We start from the raw sequence: 20,314 nt of genomic DNA on the forward strand, positions 1-20,314 counted from the left end.
AGAGAGAGAAAAAGCATAAATGGCTTTTAAAATGAAGGCTCTGGGCTCAGGCGGCCGGCTCCCCGCAGACAGGCCAGGAAGGGAGTTGGCTAAGGAAGGACCTGGCAGGCGTGCTGGGGCTCGCACCTGGCCGCCCCCCTTCAGTGACGCTCCCTCAATGTGGAACAATGACCCTTCCCTCCTCCCCAGCCCGGCCTCCCAAGCACACACGCTCCTCTGCTCTATTTACCTTCTTAAGTTTGTTTAACTTTGGTAAGTTTGCGACTGAGGTGAGGCCTACGTTGATTGTACTCAAGAACTCCAGTTCTTCAAATTCATCTGTGAGGCCTTCGATTTTGCCTTCATTTGACCGACAGTTGTCCAGGACAAGCTCTTTCACCTGGAAAGGGAAGGAGGGCGTGAACCAACTGGGCGAGGAATCGGACCGAGGCCGGGGTAGGGGGAGGGCAGGAGGCAGGCCAGGAAGCATCGCAGCACCAGCGCCCACCCTGATCTTTCTGCCTTTACCAATGCTGGGGGGATCTAGGGGAGCGCCGCGGTGAACGGAGCTGCAGAACCAGGGGGCCCCTCCGGACAGGAGCCTTGGCTGGACTGGAGAAGACAAACGCAATAAGCCCCGCTGCTGTCGGCAAGGCTGGGGGCGGTGTCTCGTTCCAACCCTACCGCCACACCTCAGCCCCCAGCTCCCCACGGTACCAGCCATAACACTGTTGGCAACCTCTCGGCCTTGCCATTCATTCAGAGCCCCTCTCCCAGCGCCCACCGCGGCCCCACCTGACCGTCTTACTGAGGCCAGCTACCTACGACTTCGCCTCCTCGGCCCCCCACAGGCCTTTCACCTCCATGTGTCCGTGGACAGCTCCCAGGACGTCCCCGTCTGCTTGCACTCGTACCTGCCCCTGCCACCACGGTCAGAGCCTGCCCATCCGGCCTGGCATTCACCACTTGGCCCCACTGTAAGGGTCACAGACCAGGGACCCCTCCCAACTCCCCATCCTCTAGACCAGCGCTGTCCACCAGAACCAACAGAACTTCCTGCGACGATGGAAACCCAACTAAGAGAAGAGCCACTAGCCACATGTGGCTGCCGAGGTGAGGCTGAGGAACTAAGTTTTACATTTTATTTAGTTGGTTTCTTTTTTTGGCCACACCGCACAGCACGTGGGATCTTAGTTCCCCAACCAGGGGTCAAACCAGTGGAAGCGCAGAGTCTTAACCACTGGACTGCCAGAGAGTCCCAAATTTTATTTAGTTTTAATCAATATAAGTGTAAAGAGACACACGTAAATTACCATATGGAATATCATGGCTCTAGACTTTGCTCTTCAGGGTCCTGGGAGCAGATGTGGAAGGAGAGAATGGATATCCACAAACCCAGGATGGACCCATATAGAAATGCTGAGGTTGGCAAAGTCCAAGAGTTAGTCTTTGGAGGCACCTCTGTGGCCCTGCCTGCCCCCGCCAACTCCCTGGAGGTGGTTTTGCCCTATTAGAGTTCTTAGATTCCCCTCTCTTCTCTTCTTACTCAAAATTTGGGCCCTAAATCCTTATTTCAAATGAGATAGAAAGAGCTGATAAAGAGCTACCGTCTCATTGTGTTGTTAAAAGGCAGACCTGGGCTTCCCTGGTGGCGCAGTGGTTGAGAGTCTGCCTGCCGATGCAGGGGACACGGGTTCGTGCCCCGGTCCGGGAAGATCCCACATGCCGCGGAGCGGCTGGGCCCGTGAGCCATGGCCACTGAGCCTGCGCGTCTGGAGCCTGTGCTCTGCAACGGGAGAGGCCACAACAGTAAGAGGCCCGTGTACCGCAAAAAAAAAAAAAAAAAAAAAAAAGGCAGACCTGGCTGCAGGTTCCAGTGCAGATGGTAGGGAGACAGGCTGAGGAAGAGTCCTCAGGTCTCAGGCCTGAAATGACCCAGGGGAGTCAGCAAGGGACGCCAGGCCGCCTGGCCCTCCAGAGAGATGCCAGGGTTATCCACTCCTGTCCTGAGCTGATAGAGGGCTGCTCCCTGGCCTTCCAGGGCTGGCAGGCACCTTAAAGGTGATCCCTCCTGGCTGCACCTGGTGCTTGACACAGCATCTCCACGTGCCCCCTCCCTGCAGCCTCCAGGAAACATGTACTGACGTCACCTGGATATGATGCCTCCCTGGGACTTCCACCCACAGGTTCGGATTTCTCACCCATGGGTCACTCGGTACAGGCCCGTCCTTCTCCATAGCAGCCCTGCGTTGTCATTTCCTGCTGAGAGGCAGGGAGCAGGCTTTTCTCCTCCTAGATAAGCAGACAGGCGTATTCTAAGCAGTCCCTGTCCAGGGCTGCTCCCTGCCTCTCAGCAGGCCCATTTGCCCAGCTGCTTCCTGCACGGCCCAGGATGACCGTCTGTCTCAGTGGTCCTCCTACTCGGGCGTCCCTGGGCCAAGCCGGGGGAACAGATCCACAGCAGGGCTCCTCAGTCCACCCTCGCCAGTGGTCAGACCGGGAGCGCTCGGGGCACGTCTGGGCCACAGCACCCAATGGTTGCCCTGCCTTCTTCTTCCCTGGTGGAGAGAGAGAGTCTGCTCAGTCTAGGACTACAGCAATTTGCCAGGAGGGGCAAAGCCAGGCGAGGCAGCTCTCACCCAGAGCTAGCAAGCTCTCGGCTCAAGCACCAGCGCCAGGGCCCACCTTTCCCCTGGATCTGGGATGGGGGCAGTTAAGTTCTTTCCCACTCTCTCAGTCCCCAGGGGAGGGGATGTCCAGGTCCAGCCACCTTTCTCAAGGTCACTGCAAGTGTGCCTGGGAATAAATCCCATGAGGCCTTCTGCCCTAGGGCAGGAAATCAGTGTAGAGCCAGGAAACCAGGCCTTAGGGGAGCAGTGGAGGGAGATCAACTTTCCCGGGGGAGGGACAGTCACCTCCCCTTCGGTTGCAGTTACTGCTGGGGTCACACAGCCACTGGAGTGGCTTCTCCAGTCACTCCTTTCCTTGGAAGGCCCTGGGAATTGTTTAAGCTCCACCAAAGAAAGACAAATATGAGAAGGGCTTCCAGTCCACCCTCAAAGATCTCAGACATGGTGGTTTTTCTAGATGGGTCAAGGGCTTCTCCTCTTACGGCCATCAGCCAAGGAGGAGGCCTCAGTAACAGGGGGAGATGGTGCTGTGGGGTCAAGGGAATTCCTCCTGGAAGTCAGCCTCTGTCCCGGAGAGGCACAATGCTGCCTGGGAATTCTACAGACTGACCCAAGGTTCCAGCCCCAGCTCCCAGCACCATGCCCAAACTGGTGGCCATTCCTCTCGGGGACAATATGCAAGCCACCACTACTAATGCTTTTATTAACAACAATCATGGGCTCTTTCCAGAGCCCTTAGCAGGCACACTCTTCAAAGGCACTGTCTCGTTTAATCCTCACAATCGCTCCACGGGGTGTTCCTGGGGTATTCTCCCAGTTTACAGCCACATCTGAACCACAGATCCTAAAGCCCCAGGAACGGGCATAGGAGGGTATTAATGGACCCCGATGGTCAGTGTTGCCGCAAGATAAGGAGGGTTTCCCTGCCATTCCCAAGTGCAGGGCACAGGCTCTTACAGACCCCCAACTGATGCTATAAGCTACCCTGACGGCACCTACACCCCCTTCGGCCCCTCTTCTAACTGTTCCACCGGCGAGTGGGGGCCACTCCCAGCGGTCCCACCCTGGTTACACTTCCTCGGTAACCAAAGCACAAAACTTAACCCAGCCCCCGTTCCAATGACACTGCAGTCAGTGGGGGAGGATCTGGAGAGGGGCCCGGGGGCCTGAGACCCTGCTCTTGCCCAAGGAGAAAGAGGCTGCTTCCCATCGCTCTCGGGAGGGAAAGCCTGTGGTGTCTGGAAGTCCAGGTGGCTGCTCCAGGTCTGTGGGGCCTCCGGGATCCCCATGGTTTCTGCATTTCCTTCCTGGCGGGGTTTCAGCACAGTTTGGGGAGAGATCAAAGAGGGGAGGGGTGGGCTGAGGCTTACACCAGAGAGGCCAAACCACATCGGGGGAACCCACTGCCTCTCTGTGAGGTGATGAGTCACATCGGGTATGGCAAGTAAGCAGCCTGTGAAGTGTCTGTAACGCACCAAACAGGAAAAAACAAAAACTCCAGCCCGAGAGCTGACCTGTGGAGGGTATTCCGTCCACCCCCTGTTCCACCTGCTTCCACACAAGCCCACGCTTTCTTACAGCTCCAGGGCAGGCTAACGTGTTTCAAAACGTCAAACCCACCCCAACCTTCCTTAAACTGACTTTGAAACCCTGCTGCAATTCCAGCCCGCTTCCTCCCATCTCTGCTCGCTGCTGCTGCTGCTGCAAACCCTTCCATGTGAAGAGAACATCCCTTTTACATCCAGGGTGTATTCTGCTTAAAAAAGAAAAAAAAAAAAAGTGAGGCCCATTCTCCCCGCCAAACCATGGGTGTGAGCTAAGTGCAAAGTTAAAATTAAACTGAAAATTTGTACTTTGGGTTTAGACTCTCTCCCAACTCCACTGGCCGTTTAAAAATATCCGAATGCGGTTACTCTCTCCAGAACCCAAAACTGGAATTACTCTGCTTGTATCGGGAACTTTTCAATCACCCCAAAAACCCTCCACAGGATCCTTTGCTTCATTCCTCCAGCGTTAACACCCAAGAAGTGTCTGCATATTCATACTCAGCGCCCACCCCCCCATCCCCCCCCCCACCGGAGACAGTAGTGGGGAGGTACCGAGGTTCCCAGGAAATCAGACTGCGCGGCTCCGGCATTTCCTGAAAAACTTGTCCCCAAAGCAAGGACGCAGCAGTCATTTCTCACCAAGGGGAGCTGAACTGTCTGTGATAAACACGAACACATTATTACTCTAAGGAACAACCCGTTGCTTGTTTCAAAACTGTGAAATCTTGTCTTTACAGATCTCTCACATTTGACCATTCCTCTCTACTGCCGGCACTGCAGTCCTGGTCACGGTCATCTAAGTCACTCTAAGTCTGCTTCTGCTTCCAAATGGGGTCCATGTAACAGTGGGAATGCTGGACTACTGGGAATAGGCCCCCACCGGAGGCCAAGGCCTGGCTGGCTGAATGACTCTGACTCGATCCCTGAGCTCTCAGGCTCTGCCTCGAAGAAAGGGGAGGATGATATCTGTTTAACCTATAAAGTGCAAACTCTGGCCTAGAAAACATTCCTGGCTTCCCGCTGCCTCTGGGAAAAAATTCAAGGTCCTAAACTGACCCAAGGAGGCCCTCCACTCTCGACGTCTCCCCACTTCCTCCAATCTCATCGCCCCCTGCCCACCTCTCACACTCGCCTACAGATCTATTTAAGCCCGCCTCCCCAGGAAGCCTTCTGCACCCAGCTCTGAGCATCCTGGGGCACCGAGGGCAGCTGCCGCATGAATCATTTAATCGTGTATTAAGCATCCGATCCTCCTAGAGGTCAGGAACTGTCCTTCTCCGTAATCAGCCTAGCAGGGAGCGGACACCAGAGCAACTGCTTAACAAATGTTCCTGTTTATCGTGCCAGCCACAGCACTAGGTGCGGGGGCATGCAGAGGGAGACAAAGCATCGGGACACAGTGCAACCAGTCCGATACACGTTGAACGAGCCCTCCCTCATTATAAACAATAACAACAACGTGTTCTCGTGTGTTTCGTGTCCCCCCAGGTAAGCACAAGCCCCAAGAGGAGGTAGGTCAGTGGTGCACCCTCTTCTTGACCCGACCCAAGGGTCTGCACTCAGGTCTCTTGCCCGTAAGAAACCCCCCTCTCCACCCAGCAAGCTCCTGTGACACTGTCCATCTGAGCAGCTGAGGGGACACGGAGGTGACGAGAGCCACAGCTGGGGGTCCCTGCCAGCAAGACGTGTGGTGGCGGGCTAGGAGGAGACAGACCCCTGGTTAACAACTATAGTCCACTGTGCCACGTAGCAGGCCCGAGGCTGGGAACAGGGTGCATGCTTCGCAGGCCTCCACCCCGAGAGGATGGGCACACTAAGGACAGGAAGGAGGGACCCAGAAAGACCAAGAAAGGGGATGCACTATAGCAAAGCCAGGGCCGGCCAGATAATTTGCAGGGCCCAGTGTAAAATGAAAACGGGAGACCCCTTGCTCAAAAATTGTTAAGAATTCCCAGACAGTGACAGGAGCGCATTAAACCCAAGAGCAGGGAGGGACCGTCTAAGCATGGAGCCTGTGTGACCACACAGGTCACATGCCCATGAAGTTGGCCCTGATTTAAATGGACAGCTTGGGCCTGAAGCAGAGCCCTCTGAAGGCCAGAACCAGAGAGAAGGAAGCTCGAGAGGGCGCTGCTCTTTATTTTTCCAGCACTTCCTGAGGCAATGTGGACAGGTGGGCAGAAGGCAGGCTCCGGAGTCGGACGCACCTGGCTCGAGTTCAAATTCCCCACTGCAAGCTCATCATCTCACCTCTCCTGAGCTCGTTTCCTCCAATGACAATAGTGCCCACCACTTAGGGTTGGATTAGATGAAACAATGCACTTAGAGCATCCCCAGCTTGGAAAAAGCCACCTGCCTATTCCCCAATCCACGGCCTGCGGATTGAGTCAAGGCACAAGAGTGGGAATCAAGGCAGGCCCGCAGCTCTGAGTCACCCCTGCTGCCCTCAAGGCTTCCTCGTGGAACAGAAGCCTCTCCACGTTCTGGACGGCTAAGATGCTGTGCCCAGAAGACACCCCCTGCTGGATTTTATACCTACACCTTGTTTTGTTTAGTTTGTCCCACGAAACTCGAAGCCTGATCTTCTTTTCTTTCCCCAAACAAGAATGTAATAAATATTTGTAGCTTTGGTTTCAACCTTGTCAGTCCCTGACCAATTTAGTTTTCAGGTCCCAGGCTTCCAACAGAAGACTTAAATCAGATTGACCCCGTGTTTTTTTGGTGCTCATGGGTTTTAAATAGGTCAGCTTTTAAATGGGCCATCCCCTGTTGCAGATCCCGTTTCTAGCTCGAAGACCAACTGTTTGAGACACCGAGGCTGAGGGGAAACGGGCTTCTTCTCAGAGGTGATCGATAGCAGTGATAGACACACTGTCCCTAAAATCTCTAGTTCTGCTTAACAGTCAGCGTGGCAAAAGATGCAAAAACCAGTCGGGTTCCACGGGGGCAAAGTCAGGCTCTGGGGGAAAAGCTGGACATTTCGAAAGCTTAGAAAGGCCTTCACGATCATCTAGGTCAGTGGCTTTCTGACCACAACCCACAATAAAAAATACATTAACACCTTGGCTCAGCACACGTTTTTGTGTGTGTATAGGCATACACACTGAAACAAAACTTACCCTGTTACAAGTACTCTTTTCTATTACGTTAAAAAATAATTTTTTAAAAAAATGTGACCCACAGTTTGCAAAATGCTGGTCTAGTTTAGCTCTCTCTTTCTAGAGGAAGAAGCAAGGTCCAGAGTTGGCCAAGAGCCCAGGAACCCCAAGCTGCGTGATTCTCCTGCCACACCACGCCGCTGCTCTGATCGGAAATCAGTCCCCAGTGGAAGACCGGGGAATCAACCACGTAGCTTTCGTGTTTCTGCTAATAGGAGGCTGTTCCGCAGCCTCAGTGGTAGCTAAGACTCAGGTCTCCATACCTCTTAAAGATCTTTTAAAATCTTAACTAAGGGGCAGAGTCCCACCTTACTTTAAAACAAACAAACAAAAACAAAAAAATCTCTCTAAGAAAAAAGCATCTGGGTCTCTGGATTTTGTTTGTTTCCTACAATAGAGCTCTGAAGGCACGGGTGGGAGCACATGGCGCGGGAAGTCGGTGACGCCATCCTTATTATTTTAGGGAACCATGGAAGGCAGGCCGAGGCTCGCTGCGGCGGTAATTAAGCTGTCGGCAGGGCCTGGGTAATAGGCTAAGCGCCGGCTGGGGGAGGGCCCACATTAACATAAACCCTGTGACTGGCTCCCTCGCGGCCTGGAACCTGCTTCCTACCTCCTGCCCCAAGCTTGGGGAGGACTTGGTTTCTGCCTCGCCAAAGACAGAGGAGCTGGGGCCACTGCAGATGCTTCTCCGGCCAGAAGAACAGACTCAGGGCAGTAACCCCAGGACTGGCACAACTGGTATAGGAGCTGGGCTTTGGGCTTATCAGGTGGACCTGCTTAGCTAGTGAAGCCTGGCAGAGCTGGAAAGCAAATGTTATGCCTTTGCTTTCCTCCCCTTGAACCTCACTCCTCTCTTCCAGCCAGTCTAGATTCTACTCCACTTCAAGGACTTGTCAGTTCCATCTCCTGCAGGAAGCCTTCCCTGATTGCTCAGCCCTGCCCTAGCCCTGCCTGACTTAACAGCAGGTGAACAATTCTGAGAGACGGAGAAAATAGGCCCGGAATGCTGTCTGCGGGAAAGCAAGTGGGGAGGAGTCAAGCTGGGCCTGACTTTACCGTGTGTGTGTGTGTGTGTGTGTGTGTGTGTGTGTGTGTGTGTGTGTGTGTGTGTGTGTGTGTGTGTGTGTGTGTGTGTGTGTGTGTGTGTGTGTGTGTGTGTGTGTGTGTGTGTGGTGGTGGTGGGGGTGTGTGTGGGGGTGATAGTGCAGTGGGGACAGAGAGAGATGAGGGTTTTGGAACTGGTGAATGACATGATCAAGCGAATATCTAGCAGGCTGCATCTTCTAACTGGCTGTGTCCCTTGCTACCTTCAGCGGGTACTGGAAGGTGTGAGAAGCAGGAGTTGGAAGCAGAGCCCAGGGAAGGTGCAGTCCCAGCAGGCAGTGTTTGAATGGTGACCAGGGGAAGGAAGAGGGACAAGAAGCACGGAGGTTTGGTGCAAAGGATGTTCGTCAGGCAGTCTGATGACCTGGACTCTGGGCCCACTTTGCCACTAACTTGCGATGTGCCCCTGGGGGGGGGGGAGTCACATCCACACTCTCTGGGCTTCTACAGTCCCCGAATCCGCACACTGGACAGACAGACACGAGATCCCTTCTAGTTTCAAAATTCTGTGGGTCCACCCACTTTTAGTCCTGCCCCACATCCAAACTCAATCATTGTTCCCCAAAAGGAGGTGGGAGATTTTATGGGCCAGAAGAGCCCAGGATTCATCGCGTTGAGGGACGCCAAAAAGGAAATCTGGGCTGCCGGGCAATTATCCCGGATAATTACTGAAATGCGAAAATCAATCATGTAGTCTCTTAAAACACACCGGGATCATAAAAACAGCCCCCAGGGCTCAAGGTTTTGGGTTCCGAATGTTGGAGTCTGGCATTGCCCCATCTGATGCCTGCCACCTTACAGGACAGCTTGGAGCAGGTATCTCAACACATGGGGTCCTACTGCCTGCTGTGCAATCCTGGGGTTCATAAAAACCACACCATCCATGATGATCCAAGAGCCACAGCACTGGCCCCATGCGACAGAAGAGCCCTGAGGAGAGTGAAGAGGAAGGCCCAGAGAGCAGAGGGGGTACATCCTGGGCAACCTTCCCAAAATGCTGTTTTGATCATGCCACGTCATGGCCCATCACTCCTTGTCCAGAAGCCTCTAATGGCCAAGGGAGTCAAGTGCCAAATCCAGGGGAGAATTCCCAGCCCCCCGACCATCAATGTCCCCTGACTAAAACCCTGTGCCTCTGTTCAAGTTTGTCCCTGCCTCACCCCTCTGCCAGCCTCCCTGATTGGCAGCAAACACAGTGACACCACCTGGCATTTCTTCCCCACGTTACAGTTTACGAAGTGCTTCCCCAGGCATCACCTCATTGAATCCACAGACAACTGGATCCCACCCCCTGGAAACCGTCCCTGTCCACCTACCAGGGCCCTCAGAGAACCATGGCTCGGTCACAGGATGTCTGGCAGTCTTTCGTCCTGTGGACTCCCCTCCAAACACAGCCTTGCTATGGTCTGAGGTCTTGGTGTCCCCTGCTGGGGTGCCCTGCCCAGAGGGGCTGGCTAAGTGGTCAAACTGGACCAGGTCACTCAAGAGGAAAGGATGGAGCGGGGGAAGGCAATGGCTCTGACCCCTTACTCACTTTTGGAAGCAAAGCACTCCACTAACTCCACCCGCGGGCAAATCAACAAAACGATACAAAAATGGCTTCCTGGGCCCCCTGTCCCAGCTGCACTGATGTGGCTAATTTGGGTTCCTGAAATCAATTTCAGGGATTTGAGCCCAGCTGGGCTGGGACCACTTGTGGAAATCCCACCAGAGTCCTCGAGTCAGCAGGGTCTGAAAAGAGGACACAGCCCAGGGTCTCTGCCGTGGGGGGTCTGGTGTGGGTGGTGACAGCTACCCACTCGCCAGGGACCAAGTGGAAGAATGGTCTGCAAAACAGAAGTTAATTCGTTTCCTCAGCTTCACCACACAGAGATCCACAGGCCAGCGGTTCATAGCCCCTACCCAGCCCAGGCGAACAGCACAGCCCATCTAAGAAGACACCATGCCTTCAGACTCGGGCTGAGACACTCCCCACAGCCCTCGTATGGGCCCCTGCCAAATTTCCAGTCGGCTTTAGAAAAGTGCTTCAGGGAACTAAAGGATCCCTCACCGTAACTCTAGGGAACCACTGGATCCAGTCCAGCTCCTCAGGCGACTAACAAACCAGGTGGAAACCAACACCGTGACTCACCCAAGGTCACACAGTTAGCCCTTTATGGAACCAGACCTTGGGCCATTTCTTAATCCTCTTAACTTAGGGCCCGCACCCCAAAGACACAGGCCTCTCCATGGTGAACTCCTTGAGGCAAGGGGAAACGGAGTAGGAGAAAGAAAACAGCTGTTAGGAAAAGAGCCCCAGGCCTGAACCCAGCCCTCCTCCCCGACCCCTGCCTGCCTCTCCATGTACCCCAGGAGGGCTGGCAGGGCAGAAGAGGCCAGGGAGGGCTAAGTGGACTCAGAGAAGAAACCCTCGACCTTGCCCTCCTTCCCTGCCACCTCTACCAAAATGACAGCCACATCGGCAATGACAGAAGCCGAGCGAACACCGTGGCACTGAAGCCCTCGTGTCCAACCACCAATCGGAAACCGCTGATGTGGGCAGAAAAGGGAACCAATCATGCAAAAGAACCTAAAGCTGGGGACTGAAAGTTTTTTCTCTCCAAGACCGCAAAACAAATTAGCCGAGGGTCACACGTACGAAGGAATTTAATCTCTTCCTCCCTTAGAGAAATGTGACATGTGCAGCCTGCCTTCGTCTGGAAATTAAGTGCTTATGGTAAAAGTATTGGTGATGGAAGTGCAGGAAATGCTAAGGAGTACTGTTAGTTCCATATGCTACTAGCTAGAAGGGGGAAAACAGGAGGCAATGGAAGGAGAGCAAGGAAGGAAGCGGAGGTGAGGGGCTGCTGGAAGGAGGGGAGAGGGATGGAACACGGAGGGCGGGGGGGACAGATGGACACTGGGAAAAGGACACAGGCAGTCAAAGAGAGGGCAGAAAGGAGAAACTTAAAGGCTCTGTGGGTTTTTCATTACTCCCATAGTTCCACCCTCTTCACCTACATCTTGGTGATAGAGCTTTACGTATATTTACTGTTTTTTAAAATATAGTACGGGTTGAATTCATTGCTGTTCACAGATTTACAGCTGCTTTAATCTTAAAATGCTAAAAACGAAGACAAAACAAAAACCTTCATGATTCTTGAAGAGTCAGCGAGGGGCTAGATAAATAGAGACGATGTAAAAAAAAAAAAAAAAAGCCTAGAGATTTTAGTCTTCATCAGAAGCTCATAAAGGAGGTCCCCGCCAAAGTGGCCAACACAGACAAGGCCGTCCCAGAACACTCTGCTCTGATGGGACCAAACCAGAAACTCCAACACCTGAAGCAGAACAAACTTGAAGAGGGTGACAAGGGTGGGAAGGCTTCTGAAAACCGTGACACTAGAAGAACAATGGAAGGAACTAGTAATGTTTAGGCCAGAGGTGGCGGTGACTCATGATAGCTCTCTCTCTCCAACTATTTGAAGGAGAGTCGTATGCAAATAAAAGTACATTTATTCTGTGCTCTCCAGCAGCCCAAGAGCTAAGATCAGTGTGCAGGAATTACAAATAGGTAGTTTTCGGCCCAACGTAAAACATAAGACGGTGCTTAAATCTTTACAGCAAATCTTTACAGCTGTCCCACGAAAGAATGGGCTGTTCTAAGAAAATCAGTGATCCCCCTGTCCCAGTAAGCATACGCACTGGAGACTGCTCAGTGACCATCTGCTAAGAACCGTACATATAAACAGCACTGAACAACTATTAAATGAATTAATAATACTGTACGATGAAGTCCTGCATAAGAGATGAGCCTCGGGTCTTTTCACCTCTTAAAACGCTATGATTGATTCTTTCCTCTTTAAAGAAGCATTATGTGTTTAGGCCACAGGCCCGATTTACTCATTCAACAATATCAACAGAGTATCTGTCAGATGCTGGGCACCTGTGCTAGGCAGTGACCAAACAGCAGAGACCAAAACTGGGTGCCTAGCCCACGGGTTTACAATCTAGTGGAGGAGTGAGATAATAAGCCAGTAAGTGTATATGTCTATATACAACCTATATAATTGCTACAAAGGGGAAAAGGGGAAAGAAAAGAGATCATGATGAGAGAGGACTTTACAAAGCGTACCAGGGAAGGCCGATCCAAGCTGAGCTTTCAGTGGGGACTTGAAGCCAAGTGAAGAGGGCAGAGGGCACAGCCAGGGCAAAGACCCTGAGCAGGGAACATGCTTGGTCCTTTTCGGGGAACAGCTAGGATGACAGGTGGTGGCAACGGAATTTGTGGAAGGGAAGGAAAGGAAGTGGTGGAGTGAGAAAGGGGTGGGAAGAAGGCGCTGTCTGTCACACGCACTCGTGCACACCCATGGGACATTCTGCACCTAACTGGTGGCAGGGTGATGGGTTTCACAAGCAGTGGAAGTCAGAATTGTTTGGACCACAGCAAAGGGGGTAAGACCCAAGACCTGACCATAAGCCTGAGATTTCTCTTGCCTGTCCTTAGAGGAAAAAAGGAGCTTTACTCAGGACTGTGCTCACCCAATGTTTCCCAGTAGAAACGGCCCTCGGCTACACCCCTGGGGAATATCCTGTGGCAGAAGGTTTTGCTTATGAGCGTTTGGGTGCATGAGAAGTAGTCAGAAAATGTGGTTTGGTTCCAGCCTTTACCACTTAGGAACTGTGTGGCTTTGGGCAAGACTTCACTGAGACTTAATTTCCTCATCTGTAAAATGGAGAGAAGAATCCCTACCGATCCCACAAATCTCTGTGGGACTGGACGAGGTAAACCGTGCTGTCCTGGAGGGTACAGGGAGGAATTTTACGAGCAAGTTTCGTACCCAAAACTTGGCACCCCAGAGAGCAGAGAGGAGGTGTTATGCAGCCGATTCCCCCATACCGCCTTGCACTTAGCTCACAATAAATGTTTGCTGAACTGAAAAGCATTAAAAATAACCTGGGAAAACATGCTGCCATTTTTCTTTCTTCCTATTAAACTGGAGCACTTTGCCAGAATGCTCCGGAACAGTCTCTCTTCTCTGTAATCCTTCATTTAGGGGAAGAACCAACTGAGTCACATCAGGGCAGGGTGTTCAGAGGATAAAGTCCCAGGAATGGGGACAGGAACTGGGCCCGACCCCTCTGCAGAAGGCCCCTGGCTCTCTGCATCACCCCAGTCTTTCTCCAGCAGCCTGAGCTGATCCAAGTCCAGGCCACCAACGAAAGAAGGGTCCGCAGACCATCCTAGGACAGGGTCAGCAGCTCCTGGAAAAGCCCATGAAAACCAGAGATACACAATATATACACCATGCCATCCACATGAAGCCTTGATCTAATCCAATCACCTCACTACAGATGGGGAGACTGAAGCCCAGATACATAGACTAGCTAGTCCAAAGCCACTTCTGTTACTTTCTTTTTAATTTTTTGAATAAGTAACACAATCATTCTCAACATATACAGTTAATTCTCCTTCTCGTCCTCTCCAGTAACTATTCCACCCATTAAAAATCCTTCCAGAGTTTGTTTATACATACACAAACAAATTCAGAATCTTATTTTTCGGGCTTCCCTGGTGGCGCAGTGGTTAAGAATCCGCCTGCCAATGCAGGGGACACGGGTTCGAGCCCTGGTCTGGGAAGATGCCACAGAGCAACTAAGCCCATGTGCCACAACTACTGAGCCTGCGTGCCACAACTACTGAAGCCCACGCGCCTTAGAGCCCCTGCTCTGCAACAAGAGAAGCCACCGCAATGAGAAGCCTGCGCACTGCAAGGAAGAGTAGCCCCCGCTCACTGCAACTAGAGAAAGCCCGCGCACAGCGGCGAAGACCCAACACACAGCCAAAGAAAAAGAAGAATCTTATTTTTCTCTCTTTTATACCAAATTAACATATTATACATTGATCTTTGCCTTGCCTTTTTTCATGAAGTTCGTGTAATATACAGTATGCAAAAAACCGTCCTTGTTTCTTATTTGCATTGTGTTCCGTGTGGATGTGCCATCGTTTTTCTTAACCAGCCCCTTATTTGATGAGTATTTGAGTTACTTCCAATCTTTTGCTATAATGTTGCAATACAGATAGCCTGGCACATATGTCATTTTGCATTCACCCAGCTTATTAACCGAAGAGCTGGAATCAGACCCCACTTCTGACCTGCAGGGCAGCAGTCGTAGAGACTGGGAGTTCTAGAATCTAATGGGCTCACCACTGTACCTGTGTGAACAAGTTACCTCGCCTCCATCCGTTCAATAATACTACTTAGAACCTACCAAATGCTAGGCACTGCACCAGGCTCCAACGATAAAGGTATCCTTGCCTTCTGTCCCCAGAGTGTTCAGTCTGGGATAGACAAGCAGAAGGGACTGCTACAGCACACGGGCAAGTTCAGTGTGCCTTGAAGGCCACCTGACCTCTGTGGGCTTGTTTCCCTGTCTGGTAACAGGGTGGCCAGACCTGCACTGTAGGGGGCGTTCGAAACGATCAAAACGTAATGCTTGCTAAGTACCTAACAGGAAGCAAGGCTCGGAGCAGGTACTCAACAAGGGATAAGCCTAACTCCTGTCCCAGAAGGGGTCTTACTGATGGCAAGGGCAGCAAGGTGTTCTAGGCAAAACACATGACGCTCACTGCCATGCCCGTTCACAACACTTTCCTTACAGAAGGTTGGAATGCACTATTAGTTTTTGAGGCAGCACCCAAGCCCCTAATTATGTCTTAGCCCACTTTTATTGGAGAATGATTTGGCCTTCTCCCACCTTCCAAACCCTCTTTCGTACTGTGAGGTATCCTGGGTATATTTCTCATTTGTGTGCACAAGCCCTCATGTTTGAAGTACATCCGAGTTGTCAGTGGAAACCCAGACACATATTTGTTAAAGACCCTGGCACAGAAAGGCAAGGATAAAGTTGATTTTGTTGGGATTTCACTGACAGTGTAAAATAATCATTTAAATCACTTAAAAAAAAAAAACCTGAAGGAGAAAAATCACTGAACCTCACATTTGTTTTGTTTACTTTTAAATGTGTTCTATTTCACAATAATACACTTTAAAAAATCTGAAATTCTGGCATCATCTGTTTTGCTTTCCTGGGGGAACAAATGCAGCAGAGAAAAGAAAGAAATGGAAGTCAGGAGTGTAGAGTATTTCCATATTAACAGCAGCCCCAAAAGTGGCTGAGAGGAGGCAAGAGGTCAAAGTTAAGATGCAAGGTTCCACGCATTGCTCTGAAGCCAACGACCTGGCTTTGCACCCAGCACAGCTCCTCAGTACTATGTGACCTTGAGCTAGTTCACTAGCTTTCTGAGCCTCACTTCCCTCATCTGCTAAAGTGGGAATAATCCCATTCATTTTGTAGCGTTTCTGTATAGATTAAGTAAGAACAAACGAGTACCCATGTGCCAGACACCACAACAGTTAGAAACAAACAAAACACATACAAAAGATACTACTTTCTCTCAATACTTAGCAAAGAGATGAAAATCTAGTGCCTTTCCTTTAGAAGCTCAGAGCAGAACCGGAGGCATCAAATTACCCAGCCCCCATCATACTGGGAAGCCAGCTCCTAGCAGGCTGATTAATGAAGTCTTACTTCACCAGAAGCTCCTTTCATATTCATGCAAGACGCCTGCTTCTAGATGAAAACTATCAGCCAATTAAGGCTCATCCCGGTCCTTGGGAGAGGGTGGGTCATGGCTGGATTTGTGATCTGACTTAACTGTGGGTTTCTCTCCCTAAAATAAGCTCCGGGGCCTCTGAGTTCGGCTCTGGCAGTGTCCCCCTTGCCCACTCAAAGGCGCTTGGCCCCCCAAACCAGGTGGGGAGGACCTGAAAGATCCAGATGGAATCCAAAGAGTACCAATAGGCGTCCTTCAAGAAACTCTGCTATTTCAGAAGGATGGATAGAAATCCCACCGTGAAAGGAAGCAAGAGCCTGTCGTTACCCAAACCGGGCCGCATCTCTGCCGAGACAGGAGCATAACCAGCTCCCAGCGGCGAGGCCGTGCCTGGGGGGCTGACTGGCAGTTACAGATGTGTTCCTGCTCCCCAACCCCCAACACACCAGCCACAAATGAGAAGATAAATCTACTATCGTTAACGAACGCAATTTGGAAGTACCAATCTTTTAAAGTGCGAGCCTCAAGAGGGTGATAAAAGACATTATGGGACGAAAAGGCAGAGGGTCAGCTGGTCTGGGGAGAGGCATAAGGTTGAGAGCAGAGAGTACTGGCCAGTTATAGTTTGTCACTCTTTTGTATCATGTCATTAGCTCATGAATTCTCATCTTAACCTCGCTGGGCCTCAGCTTGCTCCTCAGCAAGATGATGCGTAGGCGCTTCCAAATCAGACGTTCTAAGTTGCTGGCTCAGGGGGGCCACAAGTCCAGCGTAGGCTACTCGAGCCTCTGCTCAAATGCCACCGTGTCAGAGAAGCCTTCCTGGGTCACCTATCCCCTTTAACACAGCTTTATCTGTCTTCGTGGGACCTATCACACCAGCAGTCATGCCTTTGCTTAACTTATTGATGGGCTCCCTCGACGGAATGGAAGCCCCACATGGGCAGCCCAGATAATGTCCTTGTCCTGTTCACTGCTGTACCCGGAATGTTCAGGAAAGGACCTGGCACAGGGCGGGCATTCAATCAATATGTGGAAACGAATGACCCTCCACGGTATTTTCTATCTTCAGAAATCACCCTCACAACTCTGGCTACCATCAGGCACTAGCTGGCCAGCGCTGCTCATCATCAGGGACATCTATGGACATAATAAGCCTCCTGGGGCTGGCAAGCCACGTGCCCAATACGAGTCTGGTTTCCAGCACAGTGGGCACCTCAAACAGGGATTCAGACCTCGCTGGAGTCTACGGCCACAGGTCAAGTTCAGAGGTGCTTTTTCACTCTCACATCTGACCCTCCTGGGTGTCCACTCCTGACAAGGACCACACTGGCCACGGGATCTGAGGGAAGATTCCTGAGTGTCTACAGAGGCCAACTGTCTGCCCTGAACCGAGTCCCCCTCGCTTTTAAGAAGCCAGCATTCCATTTCTCCTCCCAGATTGGCTGCTCTACCTCACCCCACACAGCAGCCCCCGGAGGGCCCTACCCTAGAAGCCTCCCCAGACTCCCAGACCACACCTCAACGTACAGACACACCAGCTCTCTTAACCGAGACTCACAAAGGCCTGTCTGCGACGGAGTTGCAAACTAGTTGGGGGCTCAGAGGAGAACCACTCATCATGGCAGCAGGCCAACCTCTGCAGAGGCTTCTTCGGGCCTCCCAGACAGCTGGGGAGCTTTACTCAAGTCCACGTCTGCCCACTCTCCCTGGGCTGCACCGGGGTACACCCGAATCTCCATGGGGAAAGGGAGACGTGCAGCAGTACAAGGAACGCCCCGAGTGACTGCAATGGCCTGTTCCTGGCCCTCCATATGGAGCAGGAACAGACAGATCCTTCCCACTGGCAGCCAGGCGGGAGGCTGGAGGCCGCACGACGCCATCACAGCGCCTTCCTGATGCACCCAGCTACAGGGGAGCTGTGCCGGGCTCTGCAAACCGTCAGCGCTGCCTCCGGCAGGGGGGAATAAAGGGACACTGACTAATCCAAGGAGAGAGGGGCCACCATGCACACCCTAAGGAGGTGATCCCAGAATTAGTGGAGAGGAGAACACTGCTGCATGACCTAGAAATCCTGGGGACTTTACATCTTGACATCACCTGGGATGGACATAATTTGCTCCCCTTCCTCCAGTGCGTCTAGGAAGACTTCCTGGAGGAGACCTCTCAGGAGCTGTTTGGATGAAAGATAAAGGCCTGAGCGGGGCAGACCAGAAGTCTGTAGCCAGGAGGGAAGTTGAGAGGAAGGAGGGGCTGCTGGCACAGAGCGTGCCAGGTAGAGAGCCTCTAACCCCTACCCCACGATGGGAAGGGAGGCCCTGGGGCAGGGGATGTCTGCAGCTTGGCTGACAGCTCCAGCCCCACCTCAACAAGAAACTGGGGGCTCTGTCCCTTGCTTGGGACCCGTCCTGCCCTCGCCCACCTGCTTGAGCAGCTCCAAGTGAGGTCTCCTTCCGAGGCAGGCAAAGACAGCTCTCCCAAGAAGTATTCCCACCACACACAAGCTCAGACACTGAGCAAGGGCCTTCTTTAGCCGGGCTGGCTCCCCCTCATTCCAGCAGCTCAATCAAGCCCAGGCTGGTTAGAATCACTTATCTTCAGGGGCTGTCCACAACACACACCTGGCATGAACCTTATTTCTTTCAGTCCTGACAACAGCCCTGGGAAGCAGGTGTTAGTGTTAGTCACCATTTTACAGATGAGGCAACTGAGGCTTAAAAACGCAACCTACTAGATATCCTCCACCCACAGGGCTCAGCGGCCCCTGGCACAGCCCAGCACATCTGACTGCTTGGCCCTTTGGTCCCCTCCTTTTCACAAAATGCCCACTGGCCTCCGTTCCCTGGAGATCAAGGATGGACCAAGTCCAGCCTTGCTCAATAAATCCCACTTAGCACTCAGCAGCCTCATGAGATACAAGTAAATGAAAACTCACAAGTGTGATGAGCAGGAATCTGGGCACGTGTGAAATGTGTGTGGCCGTGGAGGGTGGGGCTGGCGGGGGGATACAGTGAGCAGGCCAAGGACCGGGTCCCAGCACCCCAGCAGCTTAAATCCTGCATCCTTTCCAATCTCCTGTTTTCCTTGCTCCATTTTCCTCTCTCTTACATCCGCTTAGCTTACTTCTTCCTACCCGCTGTGAAGTTCTGCACCCCGCCTCAATGTGGCGGCTTCCAACTTTGCTTTAGAGAACCCCTTTAGAGCATTCTAAAAATACACAGACTGGGCACCACCCTGGGAGACTGATTCGGAAGTTGGGTAGAGCCTGGGAATTTCTCAAAATGCTCCCCTGGTGGTTCTGATACACAGCTGGGCTTGAAATCTGCCTTACCAACCACACACCTTTCCTCCTGCCTATGTGCTGTGTTTATACATACATACATACATATATATATATATATATATATATATATATATATATATGCCTCCCCAGCTCCACCACAGAAACGGGCAGTAAGTACCAGCTTTCTGTAACCCGCTCCCCATTGTTCATATCCCTTGCCCCCAGCCCAGGACATAAGTAACTAGATTCAATGCACTCTACCTGCTACACGGATACTTACAGAGCGTTCCTAAAGCCCCGTGCATCATCCTGGAGGCTATGCACACAGCCCATGTCAGTGAAAGTGAGCTCCCCTCACCCTCCCCTCCACAGCCACACCATTTGGGCCTGTTGGTGAGGCCAACAGCTCAGGGGAAAGCTGGTTACATTACGTGGGATGGGTCTCTCCTCATGATGCACGCCCCTGAAGAAATCTACAATTAACCCCTTTAAATTTACTATAAGGCTGTGCTCCCCCGCAGCCCCCACTCACTCAGGAATCTCTCTCACTCACTCACGCCTTCTGCGAGAGGCGGCAGAATCCACCGATCCAGACCTTCTGGGCACTTCTGACTGCAGAGTCCTGGCACAACCTTGCTGATGGTGCCCCACAAAAACACACGGGAACACCGGCAGGCTTCTCTCCTCCAGGTTTCCCTCTGGCCCGCACAGATCCTGCCTTTGACTTATATCCAGCCTGAGGGATAAGCAGGAGAAAGTCTCCTCCCCCCGCTGCAATGACCAGCTGAAGTCTATGGCTGATGGAATCCTCTCATCTCAGGTGCTTCTGGGCTATTCCAAGCATCTTCAGGAGCAGCCCAGGAGTTGGCTTTACTGGACCCCAAGGGACGACCTGAGGGAACTTAGGAGGGTCTGTGCACACAGCCTGACCAGGCAGCACCCAGCTGACATGGGGCAACAGACGCTTGATTTGCTGGGGAGCTCAGGCAGACCACTGGATCTTCCCTGCTTATCAAA

The 20,314-nt window shown here is 52.2% G+C and overlaps 1 protein-coding gene across 6 annotated transcripts in view; it reads right to left on the bottom strand.

Annotated features, from left to right (window-relative positions):
* ANP32A (acidic nuclear phosphoprotein 32 family member A) overlaps positions 1 to 20,314 on the bottom strand; it is a 38,978-nt gene that overhangs the window by 6,960 nt on the left and 11,704 nt on the right. For all 6 annotated transcript variants that reach the window (XR_009541215.1, XR_009541218.1, XR_009541216.1 and 3 more), the window contains exon 2: positions 230 to 379. Coding sequence is in view for 3 of the 6 variants with exons in the window: in XM_060153141.1 (XP_060009124.1) it covers positions 230 to 379 (150 nt within the window). In the remaining 3 variants the exon portion in view is untranslated. The remainder of the gene's footprint in view (positions 1 to 229; positions 380 to 20,314) is intronic.

The sequence above is a fragment of the Lagenorhynchus albirostris genome, chromosome 1 (genome assembly GCF_949774975.1).
Source record: "Lagenorhynchus albirostris chromosome 1, mLagAlb1.1, whole genome shotgun sequence".
NCBI classification, from domain to species: Eukaryota; Metazoa; Chordata; class Mammalia; order Artiodactyla; family Delphinidae; genus Lagenorhynchus; species Lagenorhynchus albirostris.